Source organism: Equus quagga, chromosome 5 (genome assembly GCF_021613505.1).
Source record: "Equus quagga isolate Etosha38 chromosome 5, UCLA_HA_Equagga_1.0, whole genome shotgun sequence".
In the NCBI taxonomy this organism is placed as follows: domain Eukaryota; kingdom Metazoa; phylum Chordata; class Mammalia; order Perissodactyla; family Equidae; genus Equus; species Equus quagga.
The window spans coordinates 86,328,915-86,354,525 of NC_060271.1; the positions used below are offsets into that span (position 1 = coordinate 86,328,915).

A 25,611-nucleotide genomic window follows, 5' to 3' on the forward strand; every position below is an offset into this window, starting at 1 on the left:
CATTTTCTAAGCTGTCAGAATTTTCCAACTCCTTGCAATGGAATAGGACAATATCTTAGTACCCCTTTTCCTTCTTGTTTTGCCAAGTCTTACACAGGCCCTTTCCATTTTGGAGGGCTTAAGAACTAACCTTTTGGGGAAACTAGGTTTCAGTAAGAGGGCTAACCTGATCTTTTAACACCTCTAAAGATTGGAATGCCCCAGAGCTTGGCCCTTGGACCTCTTTCTCTCTTTCCATTCTTTTTTTTTGTGTGTGTAAACAACAGAAATTTATTTTCTCACAGTTCTAGAGGCTAGAAGTTCAAGAATGAGGTGCCATCTGCATTGGTTTCTTATGAGGCCTCTCTTCCTGGCTTGTAGACAGCGCCTTCTTGCTATGTTGTCATATGGCCTTTTTTGTGTGTGTGCACATGGAAAAAGAGAACCCTCTGGTGTCTTTTCCTCTTCTTATAAGGAGACCAGTCAGATTGGTTTAGGGCCCCACCCTTATGACATCCCACACATTTTTTAAGGAGAACTTAACCAGTTTCATGACTTTAAACACTACCTTAATATCGTTGAGGACTCCCAAATATACATCTCTGTCCCCTACTTCACTCTGAACTTAAGACTCATTTCTAGTTGTCTACAAGATATCTCTACTTACATGTCCACAGACAGCTTAAACTTAACATGTCCAAAACCAAACTCTTGATTCCCTCCATTCTAAATTTGCTTCTCCTCAGGTGTTCCCTATCTCAGTAAACCCAGCTGCTCAGCCCAAAAACCTTTGAGTTTTCCTTTTATATGCCACATTGAATCCTTCAGTGAGTCCTGGCTGGTCTCCTTTAAAATACATCTCTCCACATATCATTTCCTCTAGCATGGCCATTCTAGTCCGGGCCATCGTCTTCTCTCACCTGGACCACTGCAATAGCCTCCTAATGGTCTCCTTGCTTTTACTCTTGCCCTGACCCCATTTAAAACATAAATTAGATTATAATTCTTTGCTGCTTAAAACCCACTGGCTTCTCATCAAAAAGGACCAATTAACCTGGCCCCTGACTACCTCTCTGATTACATCCTCTGTGAATATCCCTCTCACTCACTCCCCTCCAGCTACACTGACCTAGCTTTCTTCAGTCATCCCAGGCACATTTTGCCTTAGAGTTTTTTTATTTGCTGTTCTCTACATCCAACTCCCTTTCTCCAAATGATTATATGGCTTGTTCCTTCACTTCATTTGGGTCTGTACTCAAGTGTCATCTCCTCAGAAAGGGCTTTTATTTCTTTATTAGTCATCCTACTTAAAGCACATCCTCCTAAAGTCCCCATCGTTACTGTGCTTAATTTTTCTCAGTAGTTCTTGTTGCTACCTGACATTATATTAAAACTGTTTGGTTATTGCTTGCGTCCATACTTGAATGCAAGCTCTCTGAGGGGAGGGAGGGCAAGGGCATTGTCTGTTTTGTTCACTACTGTATCTTCAGCACCTAGAACAGGGCCTGGCTCATGCAAAGTTATAAATATATATTTATGAAATGAATTAGTGAATCTATGAATAGTGGCTGCACTTAGCGTTTGAGAAATATTCTGAAGGAATGCCCAAGCTCACTGGGCATTCCCCAAATCAAGTCCCCAAATCATTGCTCCTATCTCCATGCATAGATCAGTTATCTACTGATGTATGCATGCTTTCCCACTGCACCTTGACATTTCCCCTTCAAATCCTGTCCAGCTTAAGTTCCCTCTTTTACCTACTCTCATAGGTTGCACTTTCCATCTCCATCCCACTAAAGTGGTCTTTTAGAACTAATTTTATAACATAACAAATGCTCATAAATAGACAAAGCAATTTATGTTTAAGAGGGTTATTTTATGACAATGGTAGTGAGAGTAGAAAATAAGGAACAAGAGGGGCCGACCCCATGGCTGAGTGGTTAAGTTCACGCGCTCTGCTTTGGCGGCCAAGGATTTCGCCAGTTTGGATCCTGGGCATGGACAAGGCACCGCTCATCAGGCCACGCTGAGGCAGCGTCCTACATGCCACAACTAGAAGGACCCACAGCTAAAATATACAACTATGTACTGGGGAGACTTGAGGAGAAAAAGCAGAAAAAAAAAAAGATTGGCAACAGTTGTTAGCTCAGGTGCCAATCTTTAAAAAATAAGAAAAGAAGGAACAAGAAATTCAAGTTCTGAAGGGTTTGCAAATATCTGGGAGACAATATCCTTGTGAAATCACAGCAAATGGGAAAGGTGACCAGAAAAGATTTTTCTGGTTATAATTTCACCTGGAGTCTAGTGTTCCATGTTTAATATTGAGTCCAATCTGGGCACAGGATTTTTAAAAAGACAAAAGAATGTTTCAGAGATGAGAAACAGTATAATGAGAACACATCATATGAGTATTGATTCAATAATAATGATAATAATAGTAATTGCAAACATTTACTATGCACCAGGCATTATTCTACATATTATTTGTAAAAGTTATTTAATCCTTATCCTATGAAGTAGATACTATTATATCTGTTTTCAGATGAGGAAATGGAATTACAGAGAAGTTAAGTAACTCCCTCAAGTTCACACAGCTAGTAAGAGGTAGAGCCAATGCTGATTTCAATCTGATTTCAGAGTCCATGCTCTTAACCACTATGTTATTATCTTTTAATATTTAAAAAGAGTGCTATTATACATTAAAAAGATCATACACCATGATCAAGTGGGATTTGTACCAGGGACACAGGGATGGTTCAACATCTGCAAATCAATCAATGTGATACATCACATTAATACAGTGAGGAATAAAAACCACATGATCATCTTAATAGATTCAGAGAAAGCATTTGACAAGATCCAACATCCATTTTTGATAAAAATTCCCAACAAAATGGGTATAGAATAAAAGTGCCTCAACATAATAAGGGCCATATATGACAAATGCACAGCCAACATCATACTCAATGGAGAAAAACTGAATGCCATCCCTCTGAGAACAGGAACAAGACAAGGGTGCCCACTCTCACCACTCTTATTCAACATAGTGCTGGAGGTTCTGGCCAGAGCAATTAGGCAAGAAAAAGAAAGAAAAGGAAGCCAAATAGGCACTGAAGAAGTGAAACTCTTGCTGTTTGTAGATGACATGATTTTATATATAGAAAACCCTGAAGAATCCATTGGAAAACTATTAGAAATAATCAACCACAGCAAAGTTGCAGGGTATAAAATCAACTTACAAAAATCAGTAGCATTTCTATACTCCAATAAAAAAACTAGCAGAAAGAGAACTCAAGAATACAATCCCATTTACAATCGCAACAAAAAGAATAAAATATCTAGGAATAAGTTTAACCAAGGAGGTAAAAGACCTATACAAGGAAAACTGTAAGAAATTATTTATCTTTTTTGTGAGGAAGATTGGCCCTGAGTTAACATGTGTTGCCCAATCTTCCTCTTTTTGCTTGAGGAAGATTGTCACTGAGCTAACATCTGTGCCCATCTTCTATTTAATGTGGGATACCACCACAGGGTGGCTTGATGAGCAGTGCTAGGTCCACGCCCAGGATCTGAAGCTGTGAACCCCAGGCCGCTGAAGTGGAGAGCCTAAACTTAATCACTACGCCACCGGGTTGGCCCCTATAAGACATTATTGAAAGAGATTGATAATGACATAAAGAAATGCAAAGATATTCCATGCACATGGATTGGAAAAATAAACATAGTTAATGTCCATACTACCTAAAGCAATCTACAGATTCAGTGCAACCCCAATCAGAATCCCAATGACGTTCTTCACAGAAATAGAACAAAGAATCTTAAAATTCATATGGGGCAACAAAAGATCCCAAATAGCTAAAGCAGTCCTGAAAAAAAAGAACAAAGCTGGAGGTATCACAATCCCTGACTTCAAAATATATTACAAAGCTACAGTAATCAAAAAAGCATGGTACTGGTACAAAAACAGGCACACAGACCAATGGAACATATTTGAAAGCTCAGAAAAAAACCACACATCTACAGACGGCTAGTCTTCGACAAAGGACCTAAGAACATAGAATGGAGAAAGGAAAGTCTCTTCAATAAATGACGTTGGGAAAACTGGACAGCCACATGCAAAAGAATGAAAGTAGACCATTATCTTTCACCGTACACAAAAGTTAACTCAAAATGGATCAAAGACTTGAAGGTAAGATCTGAAAGCATAAAACTCCTCGAAGAAAATATAGGCAGTACACTCTTTGACATCAGTCTTAAAAATATCTTTTCAAATACCATGTCTACTTGGACAAGGGAAGCAAAAGAAAAAATAAACAACTGGGACTTCATCAGACTAAAGACTTCTGCAGGGCAAAGGAAACCAGGATCAAAATGAAAAGACAACCCACCAACTGGGAGAAAATATTTGCAAATTATATATCTGACAAGGGGTTAATCTCCATAATAAATAAAGAACTCACACAACTGAACTCCAAAAAACAAACAACCTTACCAAAAGGTGGGCAGAGGATATGAACAGACATTTTTCCGAGGAAGATATACAGATGGTCAATAGGCACGTGAAAAGATGTTCAACATCACTAATCATCAGGGAAATGCAAATCAAAATTACTCTTAATCACCTTATACCCATTAGAATGGCTATAATCACCAAGACAAAAAATAACAAATGTTGGAGAGGAGAAAAGGGAACCCTCATACACTGGGGAATGCAAACTGGTGCAGCCACTATGGAAAAGAGTATGGAGATTTCTCAAAAAATTAAAAAACTAGAAATACCTTATGATCCAGCTATCCCACTACTGGGTTTTTATCCAGAGAACTTGAAATCAACAATACAAAGAGACCCATTCACCCCTATGTTCATTGCAGCATTATTCACAATAGCCAAAACGTGGAAGCAACCTAAGTGCCTGTCAACTGAAGATTGGATAAAGATGAGGTATATATTTACAATGAAATACTACTCAGCCATAAAAAAAGACAAAATCGTCCCATTTGCAACAACATGGATAAACCCTGAGAATATTATGTTAAGCAAAATAAGCCAGGCAGAGAAAGACAAACACCGTATGATTTCACTCATATGTGGAAGACAAACACACAAAGAGAACAGTTTAGTGGTTACTAGGGGCAAGGGGGTTAGGGGTGGACACAAGGGGGGAGGGGGCACATTTATATAGTGACTGACAAATAATAATATACAACTGAAATGTCACAGTGTTACAAACTATTATGACCTCAGTAAAAACAAAAAATGAGAACTGATGCTTTTAATAAAGTTCTGTGATGACTGTTTAAAACAAAAAAGTGCTATTGAAGAAAAACTGGGGCTACTGTAGAAATTCTTAGAAGGAAGTGTTAGCCTTCACCTCAAGCTGAAGTGTCACCTCCTCCTTCTCAGTCCCCCCAGTCTATCCAGTATCTGAGTGTACTGGGTAGCACATAATAGGACCACTACTTTATTATACTTATCTGCTTGTATGTCTACCTCTCTCTATTAACCTATGTTTAACCTATTTTAAGGATTATATTTGATTCACTTTTGAGCCACTAAATTTAGTTTGGTGCTTGGCATGTAATCAACATTCAGTTTTCATTGAATGAAAAAAAAAAGGACTGAATGATCTTTAAATTGATTAGAACTGTCCAATGGCGGAATAGCTTCTCTGTAAGGGAATCAGCTCTGGTCACTGGCAGTATTCAAGCATGGGCTGGATGCTTGAGGGATGCTTGAAGGGATGCTGCAGAAGGAACTTCCATGTCATGTGGAAGTGGAAGATTAGACCAGGTTTCCTTCTAACCATGAATTATCTGATCCTGTGATCAATTAGTTATGATTATTTCTCCAAACATTTAGTTAGCACTGACTATCTACCTGGAATTGTTCTAGGCACTGAAGATACAAAGATAAAAGTGGCCTAGTCAGTATCTATAAGGAGCTAATGTTCAGTGGATAACAAGAGGTGCTTAAGAATATAGGTGTAGGGGCTGGCCCAGTGGCCTAGCAGTTAAGTTTGGTGTGCTCCACTTCAGCGGCCTGGGTTCATGGATTCATATCCCAGGCATGGACCCACACCACTCCTCAGCCATGCTGTGGCAGCAACCCACATATAAAGTGGAGAAAGATTGACACAGATGTTAGCTCAGGGCTAATCTTCCTCAGCAAAAAAAAAGAGAGAGAGAAAAGAATATCAGTGTAAAGTTTTAGTAGATTAAAAATAAATAGAAAAGGACAGATTCTAGAGATGTTTTGAATAAATGGGAAAAGGAGAAAAAGACTATTACAAGGGAGAGAACTAGATATGAAAGATGACACTAAAATTGCCTGCCTGAGAAGAGAGAATTTAGGGAGTAAAGACCACATGCTATGTTGTTATGAGGAACTCCCCAAAAGGGAAATATTAGCGTTTGCCATCAAGGTATATTGCAAAGTTGAATGTAATTCAGTAGAGATTAATTTGGGAAATATTTTGAAATCCTTGAAACAAATGTGCTTTCTCTTATCAGTCTCCAAAACCAACAAAGATGATTGTCTCCCTCCCCTGCCCCCCTCCCCCAGCCCTTCACCCACTTTAGGGCCATTGACATGAAATGGACAGTCTATTGAGTCACGTGGAACCCTTCAGTTTCTTTTCTGATTCATGTGCCTGGAATCTTTTAGGCAGTGAGGGAGCAGTGGCCTTTCTTTATGTTATCCTGGTCCCTCATGCTGCTAATCTTTCACACACGTCCAAATATGTCTTGACACAGAATCATTTTCTCTAGCTGGGACATCATGCCTAGGTAGGTGGGGAATTCCCCTGTTTTGTTTAAAATCATAGTTGTCTTTGGGTTTGGCTAGCATGTTCATGATTAGTTTACTGACAATTGGTTTTTTTCTTGTTATACCATATGCTATTCCATGATTCATCTGCTTTGAGTCTGTTGCCTTGAAGGTGAAACAATTTCTTCCAATGTTGATATTTCATAATCTCATAGATAACAAGCATACGCATATGCATAGTCCTTTCAGAAGTTTTAAACATTTGGAGATGAATGAATTATGCTGCCACAAATGGAAAGGAGCAGTATAAAATCATAATGGTGACATCCAATCATCTTTTGTTGGGTAGCTGAGTGAACACTAATATTGATAAAGTTCTGGTGCTTTACTGTATTTCTTTATCTCTTCTTGAGGAATTTTTCTAGTATGTGTTATTTATGATTTTTTTAAAAATTTAACATTTTAATTGCCTTGATTTATATGTATTTTAATATTTTAGACTGACAAGATCTTTATTTGTAGAAGTGGAGTTTAAATTTCAAATAAATCGTAACATTCACTGTTTGTATTGTCATGGTGGCATCTTTTCTATATTAGTGTGTAGCAAAGACTATTCACACCTCAACAAATCTCCTTTTAATTTCTGATATAAATAGTAATCTTTCAAAATATTTTAATAGAACACATTACATTTCTGAATGCAACGCAAAAAGCAGTTGTTTCTGCATGGGTACTTTCTAAGTATTAGAAGATTAGATTTCTAATAAACATGGGCTAAATTCGGTTTTTGCACATAGATTTAATCAATGCACTTATTGTGTTGTATCTTTTTACTCAGAATGTCAGTGGTTGTTTTTTGAGGAAGAAAAATTCTTTATAATTTCATGGTATAAATACATGTGTAAATATCTTATAAGTTATATATTTGGAGAGAGATTTTTAAAAGATTCTAATTCTCAATATATCTTCCTCCCCCTCTTCCCCTTAACCTTGTTTAGCTCCTGTTTGGTTCAGGTGTGCTGGTGTCCCTAAGCCTTTCTGGGCCGCAGCTGGAGAAAGTGGTGATTGACAGAAGCCTGGTGGGGAAGCTCATCTCAGACACCATCAGTGATGGTAATTACCCCCATGTGCAAACCAAGTGCCTGCATTAACAGTGGGGCAGGAAAAATAGTGTGTCAACAGGTAGACTAATTATTACCACTGGGGACTTGCAAACACAAGTAATTGCTTGTAATAGCATAGTTACAACCCCTGGGACCAATACAAGTTTTAACTAATATTTAACATCAAAGTTTTTGTCAGGTGTTAAGCTCATGTTCTGAGTATTTTTGACTCTTTCCTTAAAAAAAAAATGAACATTTTCAAAATAGGGGTTTTTTTGTGTGTGTTCTTTCAAAATTAGTCCCCTGTTATTTCACGTATTTTTCATTTTCAAATGAATTTTCCATAAATAACCCAAAAGTGTCAACACAGCCACCAGTAAAAAAATCTGCTTTGGCTCTTAAGAAGATTCTTTGCTACCAAAGTCTATGAATACTAACTTTTGAGAGAGTTTGGGCAATATTTCTAAATATCAAAAACCAATGCCAAGTATACTAGATAAATCTGGATCCTATTAAGTGATACCACAATCAGTATGTAGTTGCTACAAAGCACATAAAAAAGATTTTAAGCCAATTATTGAAAAGGTAGGATACTGACATTTATGAGCTCTAAAAGGCTCTATGCTGTGCCAACCTACCTATTTCATTTAATTCAAAAAATAACCTTAGGGGCTGGCCCGGTAGCTGAGTGGTTGGGTTCATGCGCTCTGCTTCAGCAGCCCAGGGTTTCACCGGTTTGAATCCTAGGTGCAGACTTGGCACTGCTTGTCAAGCCATGCTAAGGCGGCATCCCACATGCCACAACTAGAAGGACCCACAACTGAAAATACACAACTATGTACCAGGGGGCTTTGGGAGAAAAAGGAAAAATAAAATCTTTAAAAAAACAAAGGAAAAAACCTTATAGGGTGGGGGGATTCAATGAAATAGATGAAGGAGACTAAGAGGTATAAACTTCCAGTTATAAAATGAATAAGTCATGGGGATTTAATATACCTCATAGGGAATTTAGTCAATAATATTGTAATAACTTTGTATGGTGACAGGTGGTTACTAGACTTATCATGGTAATCAATTCGTAATGTATATAGGTGTCAAATCACTATGTTACACACCTGAAACTAACATAATATTGTATGTCAACTCTACTTCAATAATAAAAAAAAACTTTATAAGGTATAGTTATTTCAATTTTATACATAAGGAAATTGAAGCTGAGATCCTAAGGAATGTGCCCACAAATGAGATAACAAGGAACAGCTTGAAAATGACTGAGCTGAGATTTGAACCCAGGTTGTAGCTGCAAAGCCCATTTTCTTTCCACTATACTGTGCTGACTCCTGAAGATTATATTCTTTTATTTGAGGTAAAAGGGTCTAAGAGTCAGGTTACATTATCATTAGAGATTCAAAATTGTCAGTATCTTAAATTGAATAATCAAAGCAAAGTGTGGTCTACTGGAAGGGACAGAGGTGAGAATATAGAAACTTTCCTTCTGCTGTGTGCTCTCACTAGCTACCCCTGAATAAATCAGACACAATTTCATAATCTTAGAGAAAAGCTCTCTGTAGGGTGGCTATAATTAGTAACATTAGTGATAATAAGAAGCTGGGGGTAGGATTAAAGTGTGTTATTTCCTTTTTCTTATAGGAACATAGTGCTCAGGAAGCTTCCTTATGGAAGAGGTTCCATTTTAATATGTCTAATAATTGACCCCTTTGTTGACACTGCAAATAAAATAGTGGCTGTGATGATTTTGTCATATTGATGCTCCTCTATAAGAATTAAAAGGAGACTTCCAACACTATTCATTTCTCTGAGATATCTTTTTTCACTTGTTTCTTTTATTTATACCCCAAATAATACACTCTCATGAGACCATGATAACAATGTGATGTCTTGGCAGTTCTCCAGATTCTCCTGTAATTGTGTAGGTCTACTGTTGGCCACTGCTTGCACAGCCAGGGGTGTGGAAGTAAAGAAAAATAAAGAAAACATTCAATAATTTCTTTATGCTAGGAACACTATAAAACATTTTTCAAACTTTTATTATGTGTTTTTATCAATAATTTGTATAACATTAATAATGGCCCTTGATGTAACCCATGAATATGAATTATCTACCTACTTGTGTCCTTTAGAAATAAAGTATAGAAATATTTTTGCTAATCTGTATTATTAAATATTAATTTGTATAATGTGCATTTTGGGCATAATATGCTTTATTTCATTCTACTTGTACACCCTCAAAAAGAAGGTTCATTGATGAAAAATTTAAAAATAATTAAAAAAAAGATTGATGGAGAACATTGGAAAAATCCAATTTCTTCTCAGATGGTTTATATCATATAAACACAGGATTAAAGGCTAAGCACACATAAAAATAACTGTTTTCATCTTTACATTCAGGTGTGAAATAGTCTTTATTTTATGCTTTTCTAGCCCTGGTTCCAAATACATCTCTTTTGGTGGTTGTCCCCAAACATCAGTGTATATTGAAATGGTCTCAGGAAAAAAGGAGAAATACCAAAACCATGCATGATTAGATTGATGATTATTGTTTATTCTCAATATCTTTAATATCCTTGTAAAACATCATAATGCTATTTAGGAGACTTTAGTTTTTCAGTTAATATTCATCTTCTGAAAATACCTTTTTGTAATATTTCAGTGGAAAAAATATATTAATTCATTATTATTTTATTCTAACTTAGTATTTGATAGTATTATCAATTTTTTTCTTTTTCTTAGCTCTTCTCACAGACAGCTTTATCATCTTATCATTTTTTGCACAAAACAAACTATGTTTTATTCAGTTTACCAAGAAGATGGGTTCTCCTGATGTAAATAAAAGACTGGAAAAACTCTCAGCCTTGGATTATAAGGTAGAGATTTCAATTTATATAGTCATATTATTAATTATTAAGATATACCAGAGTATCACATGAGTTGATATTATGCTCATTATTCTTGAACATTCTGGATTTCAGAAAAACCAGAGTTATTACAGGATTAAGCTTACTTCACTAGAAACAGTGGCCATACTAAGTTTTCTTTTTTACTTTCACTAGGAGGTCTAACAATGGCATGTTTGGAGCAATTTATGTAGTACTTATGGAAGTCAAAGACAGAGAATAGAGGCAAATACACGTTTGAAAATGGTTTTCTTGCTAGTGGTAGTATATACACCATTGTCATTTTTCCCTAAGACCCCATATCATCTTTCTAGGCTAGGATAGCTACTCTGGCTTCCATTTCACAAGAAAAGAAAGAAAGAAGAAGGCATTTTGAAAGGTTAATAGAAAAGTGTAATAAACAAGGAGTGGGAAGACACCCCCCACTACTCCCAACTATAACTGGAGAAGATGCAAAAAGAAATCTCCTTCTTGTAGTAGTATCTCTCCCTTCACTAACTCTAGGTAATTTGTTTCCTTGTATCAGGGACTTTACATCTGTTAAGGCAAGATTTTTATTTTAAATGATGTGTTTAATTTAAGTTTTGCCACATTACATTTTAACTGCTTGAAAGGCATACTCTCTGCTAGAATGAGTATCTAATACATTTTCCAGGCTGTTTCAGTTCAAGGCCTCTTTTCAGCAGTGATTTGTGTTTGCAAGATTGATCCAGCTTCTGCGACGTGGATTTGAGACTGTTCACTGGGAACAGAGCTGATATACAGCTTCCTTAAAAAAGATGCACATTTATGCCATACCTAGAGTATCTGTAACAAGGGCAATGATTTTTAGAAGGCAGCTTTGTGGCTTGAAACTTTGTGGTTTTTTGAAAAAGTAGTATTTAACCTAACCTTTTACCCTTGGGGATTATTTCTTATTGGGATTGAGGTGGTAGTGGTATGGGGGGAGATTTAATTTTATCTAGTAGAAACATCTATTCTTTTAAAAAAGATTTTTAATATGAGATAAAATAAATAAGTTTTTCATCCTGGTAATAAATGACAATTTGGTTTTGTTTGCCAGCTTTGTGGACCTTCTATAATACTCTGCATAATATTAATTTTCTTTAACTGGAAATTAGTGGTACTCGTATTTTATTTGGTTAGTTAAAAAATTGATATTAACACTCTTAATGGGATGTTATTTTCCAGAATGGCTAACTGTAGATTTACTTGAAATATTGTTTATTTACTAGTACTGGTCTTTAAAATGCACCAATATACGTTAACTCAAACTATTTAAAGTAAATGTCTTTAATGCTATTTTAAAATTTTTGTGGAACTAGTTTCTCCATCTTAGGTTTGATGGACAACTTGGTAAAGTCTTCTCAGTTGAAGGATAGTATTACCCATTAACGAGAGAGAGAGAAAAACTGTCAGGATATCTTTTCTTATGAAAAGATCTAGAAAATAGACCTAGTATGTGGGCCCTTATACCTTAAGTAAGGGGATTAATTGTTTATTCTTCCTGCCTTTGGATTTGGGAAATTAAGAACATTCTTATACATAAGAAAAGTAACCTACTTCCCTTTGGAAAGCCCATGGTTTTCATTTTCCGGTTCAATATTTAAAATATAGATATTTAATACTTAGTAAAAAGTGCCATTTGTCCATTGGAAGGATATTTTAAGGAACTTGTTCATTTTACTTGCCCTCTTGACCATCATGATAGAATACTGATGCCATTAAAACTTGTAGGAAACCTGAAATTTCAGATAACATACAGGATTTACATTACGTGAGGACTGAAAGTACCAGTCTCTTGTTTTAACTCTATTTCCTCATCTAGAAATTTGTAAGTAACATCTTTACATGGCACCTAGGACATCAAAATACTGTATGTGTATTTTTAAGGATTTAGCAATTCCCTTGTGGTATTTCTCCCAAATAAGAAGATAGCTAGTTAAAATAATGATACTGAGAGCTTAAATATAAGAATTTACACTTCAGAGCATAAAGTACCTCTGTGTTGTCTGTCATTGCCCATTTAGATTTTAAAACAAGGAAACAGTATAGAGCATTATAATTCTGCTTTTCTTTATAGTTGTACCATAATTTAATTCTTTCAGATTGAAATAATTTTGGTAAAGAAAATTGCAGGGTAAATATCCTGGAACTACTGACCTTTAACAAGTTTTCCTGTCTACATTTTAAAAATCCAATTCCATTTATTTAACAGTGAAGGGACAATACAAGGAGTTAAATGTTTACCATGAGAGAACAACACTGGTAATTATTTTGATTTCAGTTCCTTTTGATGTGCATTCAGAGGATGAAGAGGTCAATAATATTATGGCCATGCAAATAGAAAAGAGTTCCTTTTGACCATATTAAAAAAAATAGCAAAGGATTATTAAAGCATTAACCTTGATTTTAATGGCCTTGGTTGAGTGGTGAGATCACAATTTGGATGAGCCTGATTATTTACTAAATACAATACATAAATGCAACGGGTTCTTAACACCCATTGCACTCTGGCATTATCGCATTACTGCCATCCTTTGTTGCCTTGCAGACAGGAATATGAAAGCAATCTGTCATGTAGTGAGACTGGCTCCAGAAGCATTTCTCTGATAAGAAGACCCCCTGCCCTTTGCTAGTGTCTGGTCCAGTAGGCTTAGCCATGCGCTTAATCCCCAGAAAGTGGTTCGATTATTGCTGACCAGCAATGGCAAGATAGTTTTTTTTTTCTTCCAAGCTATCAACCTTCCATTAATTCCTTAAGCAGAAATACGGTGCAATCTATATTTCCTTGGCATGTATCACCCAGATGGTGCCGTGCTTATGTTTTCAAATAACCATGTTCCAAAATAACATAGTTTGAATAATAAATTCTACAAATCCTTCCTAAGAAAGAGAAGCATAATTCTCAGAAGCTGCATAAACTTTTACGAATGATGCTGTGGCTTATCCTTTTAGGCAGAATATATGTGTGTATGTCTTATATATTCTTTAAAGCAATATTTGCCTCAAGTTGTTTTTCCTTTTATTGTTGTCAGTCATTGTTAGCATGTTATGTCTTAAACAGTAGTCAGACACTCTTGGTCAGCAGTGCTGAACTTGTCATTTAATACAGCTGGTCTTAAATCCTATGTGTAGGTCGATGCTGTCAAGCAACCATGACTGTACATTTTGGTATTGATTGGGATTGCTGCAACTAATTCCTCCCTAACTCACTTTACTCCTTTTCCTTTCCTCTGCTAAAAATGGGGAGAATTTTGAACATATGTCTTTTTTATGTATGTGTCAAAAGAGTTTGGTAAATTCTGACACCTCCTTAAGCACATGTTTAACATGCATATTTACTTGCATTTATCTACATTTACAGATGCTTTCATTTTTGTAATACTGTGAGGATTTTGCATTTTAAAAAAGTGATTCTTGTATGCTTTTTTCTTTTTAACCGTTAGATTTCCTATTATGAAATACCTGGCCCAGTAAACAGGACAACAGAGCGTCGTCTAGCTATCAATTGTGTTCAGGATATAGTTGTTTGCTGGTGGCCACTGGTCAGTGATGATGCTTGGCCTTGGGCCCCCATTTCTTCTGAGAAGAACAGAGCCAATCTCCTGCTCCTGGGTTATGCTCAAGGAAGACTGGAGGTAAATCTAAAGAAAATATATACATTTTATTGAAGAACAAATGAAATAGGATTATTAGTTTTTCTATTGTGAAATAAATGCAAATACTTTTTGAAAACTATAATTTATTTTTCCAAATATTCAGAAAAAGAAATTACATATGAAATGGGATCCTTAAAAGTATCACATTTAGAGGATGCAGACAATTCCAGGGCTGGCCTGAATAGCACAGTGATTAAGAGCACAGGCTCCTGGGTTCAGATTCTAGCTCTGCCACTGCCTAGCTCTTTGTCCTTGAGCAGGTTACTAACCTCTATGTGCTGTGGTTTCATTATTTGAAAAATAAAGTTAATGAAGATAAATGAGTTAATACATGCATTTAGAGCAATACCTACATACAGTAAGCTCTCAATCACTGATCACTGTTGTGATTCTTGTTATTATCATTATTAGTACTGTCATTACTATTTGCTCATGATTTCATGCCTTTCAAAGCTGTGTTATCAATCACCTTCTTTAAATTTCAGTTAGTCAATTAATGAACACGTTAGTCAAGTGATTATTTTGTTCAAGACCCTGTGGTACTAAATCATGGCTGGGGCAAGAATTTGTAAGAAAGGCTACAGAGCAATGGATTTCTCAGTCTTGTATCCTACCTCAGACAGGAGCACCAAGAGGGTTAATCTAGGAGGTGAGGACAATATCTCACACTATTCCTGACAGTGTTTCTATTCATTATTGTGAACCTATGGGTATTTTCAGCTTGTACCAGTACTTTGAGTATGAAATTCTGTTTTTCTTCTTTATAACTTAAAAAGAAAAAGCACCCCCACCCCTCAGTTTTTTAGTTTTTGGCTGGGTAAATAGTATGTTCCTATATTTTCTCTAAATCTATTGTCTTTTAGATTTTAAGAAGTATTTCTCAGAATTAGTATTCTGTGACATAAGTCGTCCAAGTTTTCTCCATCCCTATCTACCTCTTCTGGCTTTATAAACTTTCAGGCTGTTTTTTTAAGACTGAAGAGTTCTTTTTGATTAATCACTTAATTAACTAACCTTTTTCTGGAACTTTTCCAATTCTGTTGCAGTAACTAAAACCACTTGTAATGCTTTAGGTGTGGATTTTGTGAAGCTAAGGAAATGCTTTGTTCCTATTCACTTCCTGTTCATGCCCACCATTTTATTGATCTTGGATCCAGAAGCTAATTGATTGAAATACTTCTTCAAAATGACTTAATTTAATAAAGCTAATTATAATTCTATTAAATGTTCTATTTTATAATAAAAGTAAAAATAATTAAATCAACCTTTAGTTATACATTACATAAATTACCTTTATTTGAAATGAGTGTATTACATGAAATTATGACTGTTCTAAAAGGATATACATATGGTCTACATACCTCATCTCCCGGTGTCATCTAGATCATGGACTCTGGAGTTGGATAAACCCGGTTTGCCTGTTGATTGGACCATGTACTAACTAAAATCTAAGCTTCTTCCTGCTTTTAGCTAATTCTTGGCCTTGGGTGGATCACCTACCCTCTCTGACTTTAGTTTTCTAATTTTTAAAATGGTGGACTTAGACCATGTAGGTCACCTCCAGGTCCCTGACAGCTCTAAAAAGTGCTATCTGGAGCCAGCCCTGATGGCGTAGTGGTTAAAGTTTGGTGCTGTCACTGCTTTGATGGCTTGGGTTTACTTTCTGGTCACAGGACCACACCACCCATCTGTCAGTTGCCATGATATGGCTGTGGCTCATGTAGAAGAACTAGAAGCACTTATAACTTTGATAGACAACCACGCACTGGGACTTTGGGGAGGAAAAAAGGAGAAAAAAAAAAGAGGAAGATTGGCCACAGATGTTAGCTCAGGGCAAATCCTTCCCTGCAAAAAAAAAAAAAAAGTTCTCATCTGGATTCTGAAGCACAGATCTGATTTAGCCATTGCCTGCTCAAATACCTTCAGTAGATACTGAAAGTAAACTTAGCCTCGGCACTGAAAAGTCCACCCTAACTGGCCCTCGCCTACCTCCCCAATGTTATTTCCTTATACAAACCTATGTTCTAGCCACATGGTTTATTCACTGCCTCATTGTTTCTCACCCCCTGCCTATACACATTACTGGTATTTCTACCTGAAAGGCCCTTCCCTCTCTCTTTCCACATCATTCAACAACTATTGAGTATGACCATGGAGTGAGTACTGTATTTCATTCCTGGGGATATGACTACAGCAATATCCCTGCCTGCAGGGATCTTAGTGTCTACTAGTGAGAGACAAATATGAAAACATGTAGGTGCACTCAGTGTTAAATGGTGCGGTGGATAGATATGTGTAAGGTATAGTAGGAGCCAATGGGGAATGCTTGATTCTACTTAGAGAGATAGTAAGGGGAGAGCATTAATGAAGCTTCAGAATTTGCTCAAATATGAGATTGTTACACAATTTTACTTCCTTTTACTATCTTTTCTCACTTTCACATCAAGGTTGTACTAGCCTTATGGAGTGATTTGGTTAGCTTTTTCCTTTTCTCCTCTCTGAAACAGTACCAAAAGGAATTATCTGATACTTGAATGTTTGGTAAAACTACCCATAAAGCTACCTGAGTATGATGTCTTTCAAGGAAGGTAGATTTTTTATAGCTGATTCCATTTTTTAAGGGTTGTTTGTTTTTCAGGAATTCTATTTTTTCCTTGAATCATTTTCCATAATTCGTATTTCTAGAAAATTATCCATTTTATGTAAGTATTTGAATAGATTTTCATAAAGTTGTATGTGACATTTGCACATGATTTTTAATTATTCATCACTGACTGCATAGTTAATGTTCCCTTTTTTGATCCTAATATATTAAAATATATAATTCATTTTTTAAGCAAGTAGTTTTTGTCTTGGATTTGGCCCTTTCAGTCATTCTATCAAAATTTTACTGCAGGAAAAATTTGTAAAGATTTCTTTTTCAGAACCGTATGTGAACTTCTATATGCAAAAGGTGAATGTCTTGGGGCCGGCCCGGTGGCGCAGCGGTTAAGTTCGCACGTTCCGCTTCTCGGCGGCCCGGGGTTAGCTGGTTCGGATCTCGGGTGCGGACATGGCACTGCTTGGCAGCCATGCTGTGGTAGGCCTCCCGCGTATAAACTAGAGGAAGATGGGCACGGATGTTAGCTCAGAGCCAGGCTTCCTCAGCAAAAAGAGGAGGACTGGCAGTAGTTAGCTGAGGGCTAATCTTCCTCAAAAAAAAACAAAAAACAACAACAACAACAAAAAAAGGTGAATGTCTTTTGGAAGAAATATCTAGGGAAATAATTGCTTCTTTTTTTGTGTGTGAAGACGTAATCTTTAACTATGAATCATAGTACATTTTTTACAACATCATGAACTAAAACCACTAGTCTATAAAAGTGATATTCATACCTATGTCTTTAAGTTTTTTTTCACTAGTGACCAATGGACTTCTTGAACTAATCATCAGAATAAAAGATACAATATACTCTTAAACCCTAAAATTCAAACTAAAAAAGTAGCAGCCTCATAGAGAAGAAATTTAATCTTTGCATCTATTAAACTATAGAATTTTTTAAAAGCATTTCCCATCCAAGTTCAATCAGAAAAGATAATAAGCTTTTATTTGGACAGTGGCAAGATCCTGGAGTAGTGGTTCCCAGCCTTGGCAACACATTACAATCACCTGCAGAGCTTTTACAAAGGGGCCCACCCAGACCAGTTACATCAGGATCTCCAGAGAGGGAGGAGGCATCAGTATTCTTTTACAGGTTCCCTAGGTGATTCTCATGTGCATCCAAGTTGAGAACCACTGCTTTACAGCAAACTAAAAGAAAATTTTAAAGCCATCTTTTTTGCATAACAGACCATGGAAAGGATAAAGCCCACATACTGAACCAAATGAGAGTTGTAACAGTAGAGTCTAAGTAGAAAATTGGCTTACCAAGCAGCTAAAAAAAAGGAAAACAAAGGAAACATAGAAATAAGCTCTCTGTGACTGAATTATCTGTCTTTCAGAGAAGAAACTTTTTTTTATTTATTTTATGGATATTAGAAAACTGCTGGTCTAATTTCACACTGCAGAGCTCTAAACAACAGTACACATCTTAATTAGAAGCTTAGTGCAGAGTTATGTAATTTGGAAAAACAGTTCTTTTGAAAAATATACAATAGATAGTATGCAGAAAAAGAAAATTTCTATCAGTATATTCATTTAAAAATAGTTTTTAATGGGGTATGTGTGGATTGTCATATATAATGTGGTGTATGGATTTGATAATGCTTTCTGAATATGGTGGTAATTTCAAGATAAAATTACTCAGAGAAGGTCACCTGAATTGTTTACCAAATTAATCAAAAACACAGAAGCAGAGCTATTAAACCTTAAAAACTGTTGTCAGGGCTAGGGAAATATAACTTCACAAAGATAACTTTTTTCCCCATAAAAATTAAAACTGTATATGCAATGATTTAGAGGAATAGCAACTGATAGGAAATTAAAATGTGACCAACTTTTAATACAGTATAGTTTGATAAAAGAAGCATTCAGAGAGCATTATGAATGCATTCAGCTGAAAAGCCAAAATAAGTCAGAAATACCTCTTCCAGAGAAATGTATGAGCTGTGTTAACTTTCAACCAAATAACAAAGATTTTCTATTTTAGGGATGATGGTTTTTAAAAAAAATCTCCTCATTATAAAACACACATAAAGAAAACTACACAAAATAAATGTACAGTTTAATGAGCTATTACAAAGGAAACACCCCTGGAACCACACTGAGGTCAAGAAATAGAACTTTGCCAAGTATCCAGAAATACCACCACAATCTCAACCCCTTCCTGGTCCCCAAAAGTAACCTCCTATCATGACTTTTAATCACTATCTTGTATACCCATCTAGTTTTTTTTCACCTTAATGTGCATTCCCCAAAATTAAATCCATTTAAAACACTGTAATGTGTCTCTTAAATGTCTTTTACTCTACAAGTTCTCCCTCCATCTCCTCCTTTTCCTTAAAATTTATCTGTTGAAACTGCAGTGCCCCACTGTCTGGATTTTGTTGTTTGCATAACCATGGTGTGTTTGAACATGTTTCTTTGTCTTTTGAAAATTCTGCAAGTTAGTAGTGTTGGTAAGACTATGGGATGGTGTGTTCTTTTATCAGAAGGCACATAATGTCAGGCTCTCTCTCTCTCTTTTGGTTGTCTCTCTTTTTTGATGTTAGCAGCTATTGATGCTCAATGCCTAGATCCCTTATTCATTAGGGTTGCAAAATGGTGATATTCCAATTATGTTATTATTTTTTCATTTATTAATTGAGATACTTTTATAAAAAGTATCCATTCATCTCCTATTTGTTTTCACAGTGGGTGAATTCATATAGTATAATCAGGATAAATGTACCAGTTTTCAAGATAGCGAATTGATTCTCTATCACTCCCTGAAGGTAACTAATTAGTTTTTGTTTTTAAAATAGTATTATTAATTCATGGATTTAAACATATTTGATTTGGCTTTCATAAATTATAATTGTTGTTCTTTTGGAAGCTCAGATTGTCTTACCTTTGGCCAGTGGGAGTGTCTTCAAGTTCACTCCTCTTTTTGTCATGACCACAATAGTCTTGGGTAGCTTCCCTCCTATCTGGTATGACAGTATGTTCCATGCTCCTCTTGTACATTTCCTGCCCCAGACCTGGAATTTGCCGTTTTTTCAATAAGCTCTGGTTTCTTTTAATGGAAAATGGTATTTTAACCCCAAGTTTTTGTTTTTGTTTTTTTTGTTTTTTGAGGAAGATTAGCCCTGAGCTAAATACTGCCAATCCTCCTCTTTTTGCTGAGGAAGCCTGGCCCTGAGCTAACATCCGTCCCCATCTTCCTCTACTTTGTATGTGGGACGCCTACCCACAGCATGGCGTGCCAAGCAGTGCCATGTCCGCACCCGGGATCCCAACCAGCAAACCCTGGGCCATGGAGAAGCAGAATGTGTGCACTTAACCGCTGCGCCACTGGGCCAGCCCCTAAGCCCAAGTTTGAGAGCTAGGGATATTGTGATGTTGTTACTGGGTTGGTTGTTGTTTCTAGATTTCTTTAGTAGAGAGAGCTAGTGATTTTATGCATATAAGTACTCAGAGTGAGTTCATATTGATACTTCTAACTCCAGTTCAGTATTACAGGGTTTTTAATTTAACCTCTTTTTTTTTTTATTATTGTTACATCTGTATCTCCTCTCTTCCATACCAAAAATCCTAGTTTGCAGTGACACAGGGGATGAATTATAATATCCCATAATTACTTGTTTACTTTATGTTAAAGTACACACCTAACAGTCTCAGAATAATCATACCAGTACTACCACCACTAATATAAATTACTGAGAACATTCAAAAACGTTTTCCCTAAGTTTTTTTCATTTCTCCTCCTTCCATTTTTAAACAGTTGCAGTTTACATACGTTATTGGAGCATATATTCATTACATACAGTGTTCTCTCTCTTTTAATCCTCATCTAATCCATGAGTGTTTGATTTTGCTATTTAGTTGAACTGTCTCTTTCATGTGGGGATTTAGAGAGATTCAAAAACTACAGTGCTACCAGTGCCACTATGTCAGAATCAGGGATGCCATATTCATGGTCATGATAACACTTTTAGTTTGAATGAACTTTCTGTGAAAGGTTTAAGGCCTGTGTTTATATTCGTGTATTTGCACGTGGATGTCCAGTTGTTCCAGCACTATTTGTTGAAAAGACTATCCTTTCTCTGTTGAATCACCTTTACTCCTTTGTCAGATAAAGTCAGCTGATCTGGGGTCTGGGTCTATTTCTGGGCTCTCTATTCTGTTCCATTGATCTATTTGTCTTTTCTTTCATGAAATAACTTTTTTATATATTGTATTGACTGTTATAATGAATATTTCTGTGGCTTGGAGGATTTTATTAATATAAACATATAAGTTGGTAACTTTCACATACCAAAAAATATGGATAAGGGAGTGTTTATACTTTCTAGTAGATACGTCCATTTTTCTAAGCTTATAACACATTTATATATTTATTTTGTATACAAATGTCATTTCATTGAAAGCTTTTAAAAATAAGAGGTGTATCCATTTGAATGCAATTATTACTATTTTGTTTTTAGTTGATATATTTAGATGAGTAAAGATGCGAAACAAGAGGAAACTCTCATTTACTGCTTATGGGACAGTAGTAAAAATTAGTAACTCACTATGGAGAGCAGATTAGAAACAGCTAATGTGATTGAAGTTGTGAGTCCCCTCCACTATGAAAAACTGGCACTCATGCACAAGGAGACACATACTGTCGTGTTTGTAGCAGCATTGTTTGTAATAGCAAAAAAATTAGAACAATTTAAAAGTCCACTAACAGGAGAATGAAAACGTATTTTGTGGTGTATTCAGAGGGTAAAATGCTGTACAGAAGTTGAAATGAAGGAGCTAGAGCTATATGATTAAATCCCAAAAGAATAAGTTGAACAAAAAGGAATTACAGTATGATCCAGTATAAGAACATTTATATAAAATTTTAAAACATTCAAAACAATGGTATGTGTTGTTCAGGGTTGGTCTACATTGAGATAAAATAATATGCATAGACTTAAATGTTTTTCTTATTCTAATAATATTGGTTATCTTTAAAAATCACATAATTATGAATTTAAATAAATTTAAAATCATGAAATTGAATATGAACTTTGTATGTCATATTTAAAATGTATTCAGCCAATAGTGTTTATTGAACCATTACCATATGCCAAGCACAGTGCCAAATATCATAAATAAATGAAATCAGTTTAATGTTAACTTCCAAGCCACATCGTTTCTATGTTTAAAATTGTCTTCCACATTTATAGTTTGCAACTATTTAAGTGTTAGCCATGAATTCTAAATAAACAAGTTTTGATTTTATTTAGGATCATCTCTCTCATTCTTTTTAATCTGCTATCCATGCCAAAGAATCCAGTACTTTCTCTTCAGGAACAACAATAATAGCCACTATTTATTGAGGGCTCCTCTGTCCCCTGCATATTAGATACAGTATTTTTAATTCATATGGCAATCCTGCAACACAGGTGAATAAATCCTCATTTTACAGATAAGAAAAGTACAGTTCCAAAAGATTAACTTGCCCAAGATCCCAGAGCTCTCTATCGCCAGAATAAGGAGTCAGACCCTGGTATGTGCTGCTGCTGTGCAGTGTTGCTTGTGGCTGTTGTATAGTCAGGTCCAAGTTGGAATTCTGAACCTAACTATGTCAAATACTTTTAAGCATAAGTATTTTGGATTTTGATGCTAATGTCATCTCATTATATTTTAAGAGTCATATAAACTTAACCCTGTTCATAACATAATATTACTTTCAAAAGATTCCATACATCATAGAAGAAACTTAAAGTTTTGTTTTCTATCTTCTTCTGCAGAAACAGATGCAAAAACTAGCAATAATGTTTTGTGTTTGTATAATTTATATTGTGAGGAAATAGTTTAGTTTTTATTTGGTTCGTTTTTAGGGATATTTTTACATTTACATTTACAAAGTATACTATTTATTTTCAATACAGCACAATTCAATCCAAGAATGAAGCATCTTTAAAAGAAGTCAGCTTGTTAAGAACCTTGCCTTCCAAATGTCCTGAGTCATTCAAAGCGGGGTTGCCTATATTATTCACTGCTTGACAAAAGTGGCACAGGCTTCTTTCTTTCTCACCCCAAGATTAACAGGCTCCACTGTCATTTGCATCATTTGTCTCTTCAGTCCCTTTACCTTTTTTTCACTCTTCTCCTCTCTGTGGGATCACTCCCCAACACTTAAGGTTCCTAATGCCCTGTGGTTCTTCTCATTCCTTCCTCTGATCACATAGAGGAAGAGCTTGTACATTCGTGTAAACTTATTAATTACTTGTGTGTATGAGGCAGTGTATCTTGCAGAGACCTTGGTTTTTTTAGAGTCAAACAGACCTGGATTCAAACTGCAGCTCTATCACTTATTAACTTTTGGACCAAGGGCAATTTATACCATCTCTCTGACCCTCATTTTCCTTACCTCTAGAATGTAGATTGTAATACCTAACTTTAGAGTATTGAAAAGGTTAAATAAAACAATGTATGAAAAGTGATTAGCCCAGGACCTTATTTTCTTGCTGCTGCTTATTATTGGTGGAGTTACTCTTTACTGAAATTTATGCACACTTAAGTGTTTTTTAATCTTTAAACTTTTATAGTATCTTCCCCCCCCCCCCAAATCCCCCCAGTACAAAGTTGTATATTTTAGTTGTGGGTCCTTCTCGCTGTGACATGTGGGACGCTGCCTCAGCAAGGCCTGATGAGCGGTACCATGTCCGTGCCCAGGATCCGAACTGGCGAAACCCTGGGCCGTAGAAGCGGAGTGCGCCAACACAACCACTCGGCCATGGGGCCAGCCCCTTATGGTATCTTTAATTATGCCATGCAAGACATTTTCCTCCCTTAAATGAATTTCAGCCATTTAGCTGGGAAGACAGCTACTAGATAGCTAACAGTAAAATAGATGAGACAGTTTATTTTTTTAAGTGTACAGTGAAAATAAGTACATATGACCAAATATCAAAAGTAAATAAAAGGTCAAATGTCACAAGAGTGTCATTGGCCAAGTTGGGGTTGGGAAGGGGGTATGGAGATGAGATCGAAGGAAGGATGCCGTTCAGCTGGAAGGAATCCAGAAACTGGGATAGCGTTTGGTCTAGTTCTTCAAGGGTAAGTACGGTTGGTAGGAAAAACTGAGTCTATTTGGGTGAAGAGTGTGGATTTCAGGCAAAGGACATCAGTGAAGTTGTTAAAAGATAAACTGAGGCATATTAAAAATTTTAAGAGTGAGTTTGAGCAAAAATCTATTCCACTTGGGCAGTGCCAAACTGGAAGTGGTTAGGAGCACTAGGCCAACAGGAGCCAGGGGAAAGACTTATATAGAGAAAGTGCAGAAACAAAGAAAGAAAATTATTTGATTGGCTATAGCTTAAAGCCTGGTTGGCTGTTTGTGATTGGTTATCCTTAGTGTTTTGATTTTGTAAATTTGAGGCATTTACAGGCATAGATTTTGGTTTGCTTATGTAGGCTCCCAAAGCATTAGAGCTCTATCAGTCTAATGGCCTCCTTGTTTAATTAATGTAACAAGTTATAGAGCTGGGAAAATGGCAGCACAGGGTTTAGTTTGAACTCAGAATAGAGTAATGAAGGGAGACTGCAGGATATAACACTAGATTTTGCAAGTCAGATCATGTTCCTCCTTTGCTTATGGCTTCTCATCTCATTTAGATAAAAAGCCAAAGTCCCTACAGTGGACTACAAGCTACTACATAATCTGTTCCCTTCCCCCAATTCCTACTGCTTTCTTCCTCCCTCTCCTCTAGCCTTGTTGGTCTCTGCTGTTCCTTGACCAGGCCAAGAGCGCCACCTCAGGCTGTTTGTTTCCTCTGCCTGGAGCTCTCTTCTCCCAGACAGCTGCATGGCTCACCCTTCACTTCTTCCCATCACCTTTATCAGAGAGGCGTGTCCTCATCTCTCTATTGCCCCTACACACTCCTGCCACTCCCCATTCCCCTTACTTTGCTTTACTTTTCTTCATAGTACTTAGGAAGTACATAAATAGGATCATTAATATCCTATGTGTATGTTTGCTTGTGAATTGTTGCCTTACCTTCAGCCATTAGAGTGTATGTTCTCTGAGGGTGAGCACTTACTGCTGTCTCCCTAGGACCCAAGACCAATGCCTGGCAATTATAGCTCATACTCAAATATTTATTAGACAATAAAGGAAAAAAAGCAGGAAAGAGAGTGTGAGGGAGGGAAGGAGTTGGATATGGGTCCTACAGGGTTTTGCATTCCAGGCAGAGGAATAAAAATTTAATTCATTAGTCAGTAAGTAGCCAATGAAGGGTTTGAACATGGGAGTATGAGAAAAACATTTAGTTTAGGAGATTAGTTTGATCGTGACGTATAGGATGGATTTTTAAAACAATTCACATCACCCCCCATCCCCTCTCCAAGCCAGCACTATGTAACATAGCTGTAAATATGTGTGTGTGTTATATCATTCTTTCTTTCTGTTGGTCATTTGTCAACTTAACAACCCTACAGATCCTTTCTGATAGCTGTATGTGCTTTTTTAAAAAAAATAACTTTTAATTTTGAAATAGTTTGACTTTCAAAAAACTGCTAAAATAATTAC

General features: G+C 36.2%; 1 protein-coding gene across 1 annotated transcript in view; it reads left to right on the forward strand.

Annotated features, from left to right (window-relative positions):
- WDPCP (WD repeat containing planar cell polarity effector) overlaps window positions 1-25,611 on the forward strand; it is a 369,564-nt gene that overhangs the window by 115,148 nt on the left and 228,805 nt on the right. Inside the window, exons 8-10 of the mRNA XM_046661836.1 lie at window positions 7,744-7,858; window positions 10,600-10,733; window positions 14,213-14,404. Of these exons, the coding sequence (XP_046517792.1) occupies window positions 7,744-7,858; window positions 10,600-10,733; window positions 14,213-14,404 (441 nt within the window). The remainder of the gene's footprint in view (window positions 1-7,743; window positions 7,859-10,599; window positions 10,734-14,212; window positions 14,405-25,611) is intronic.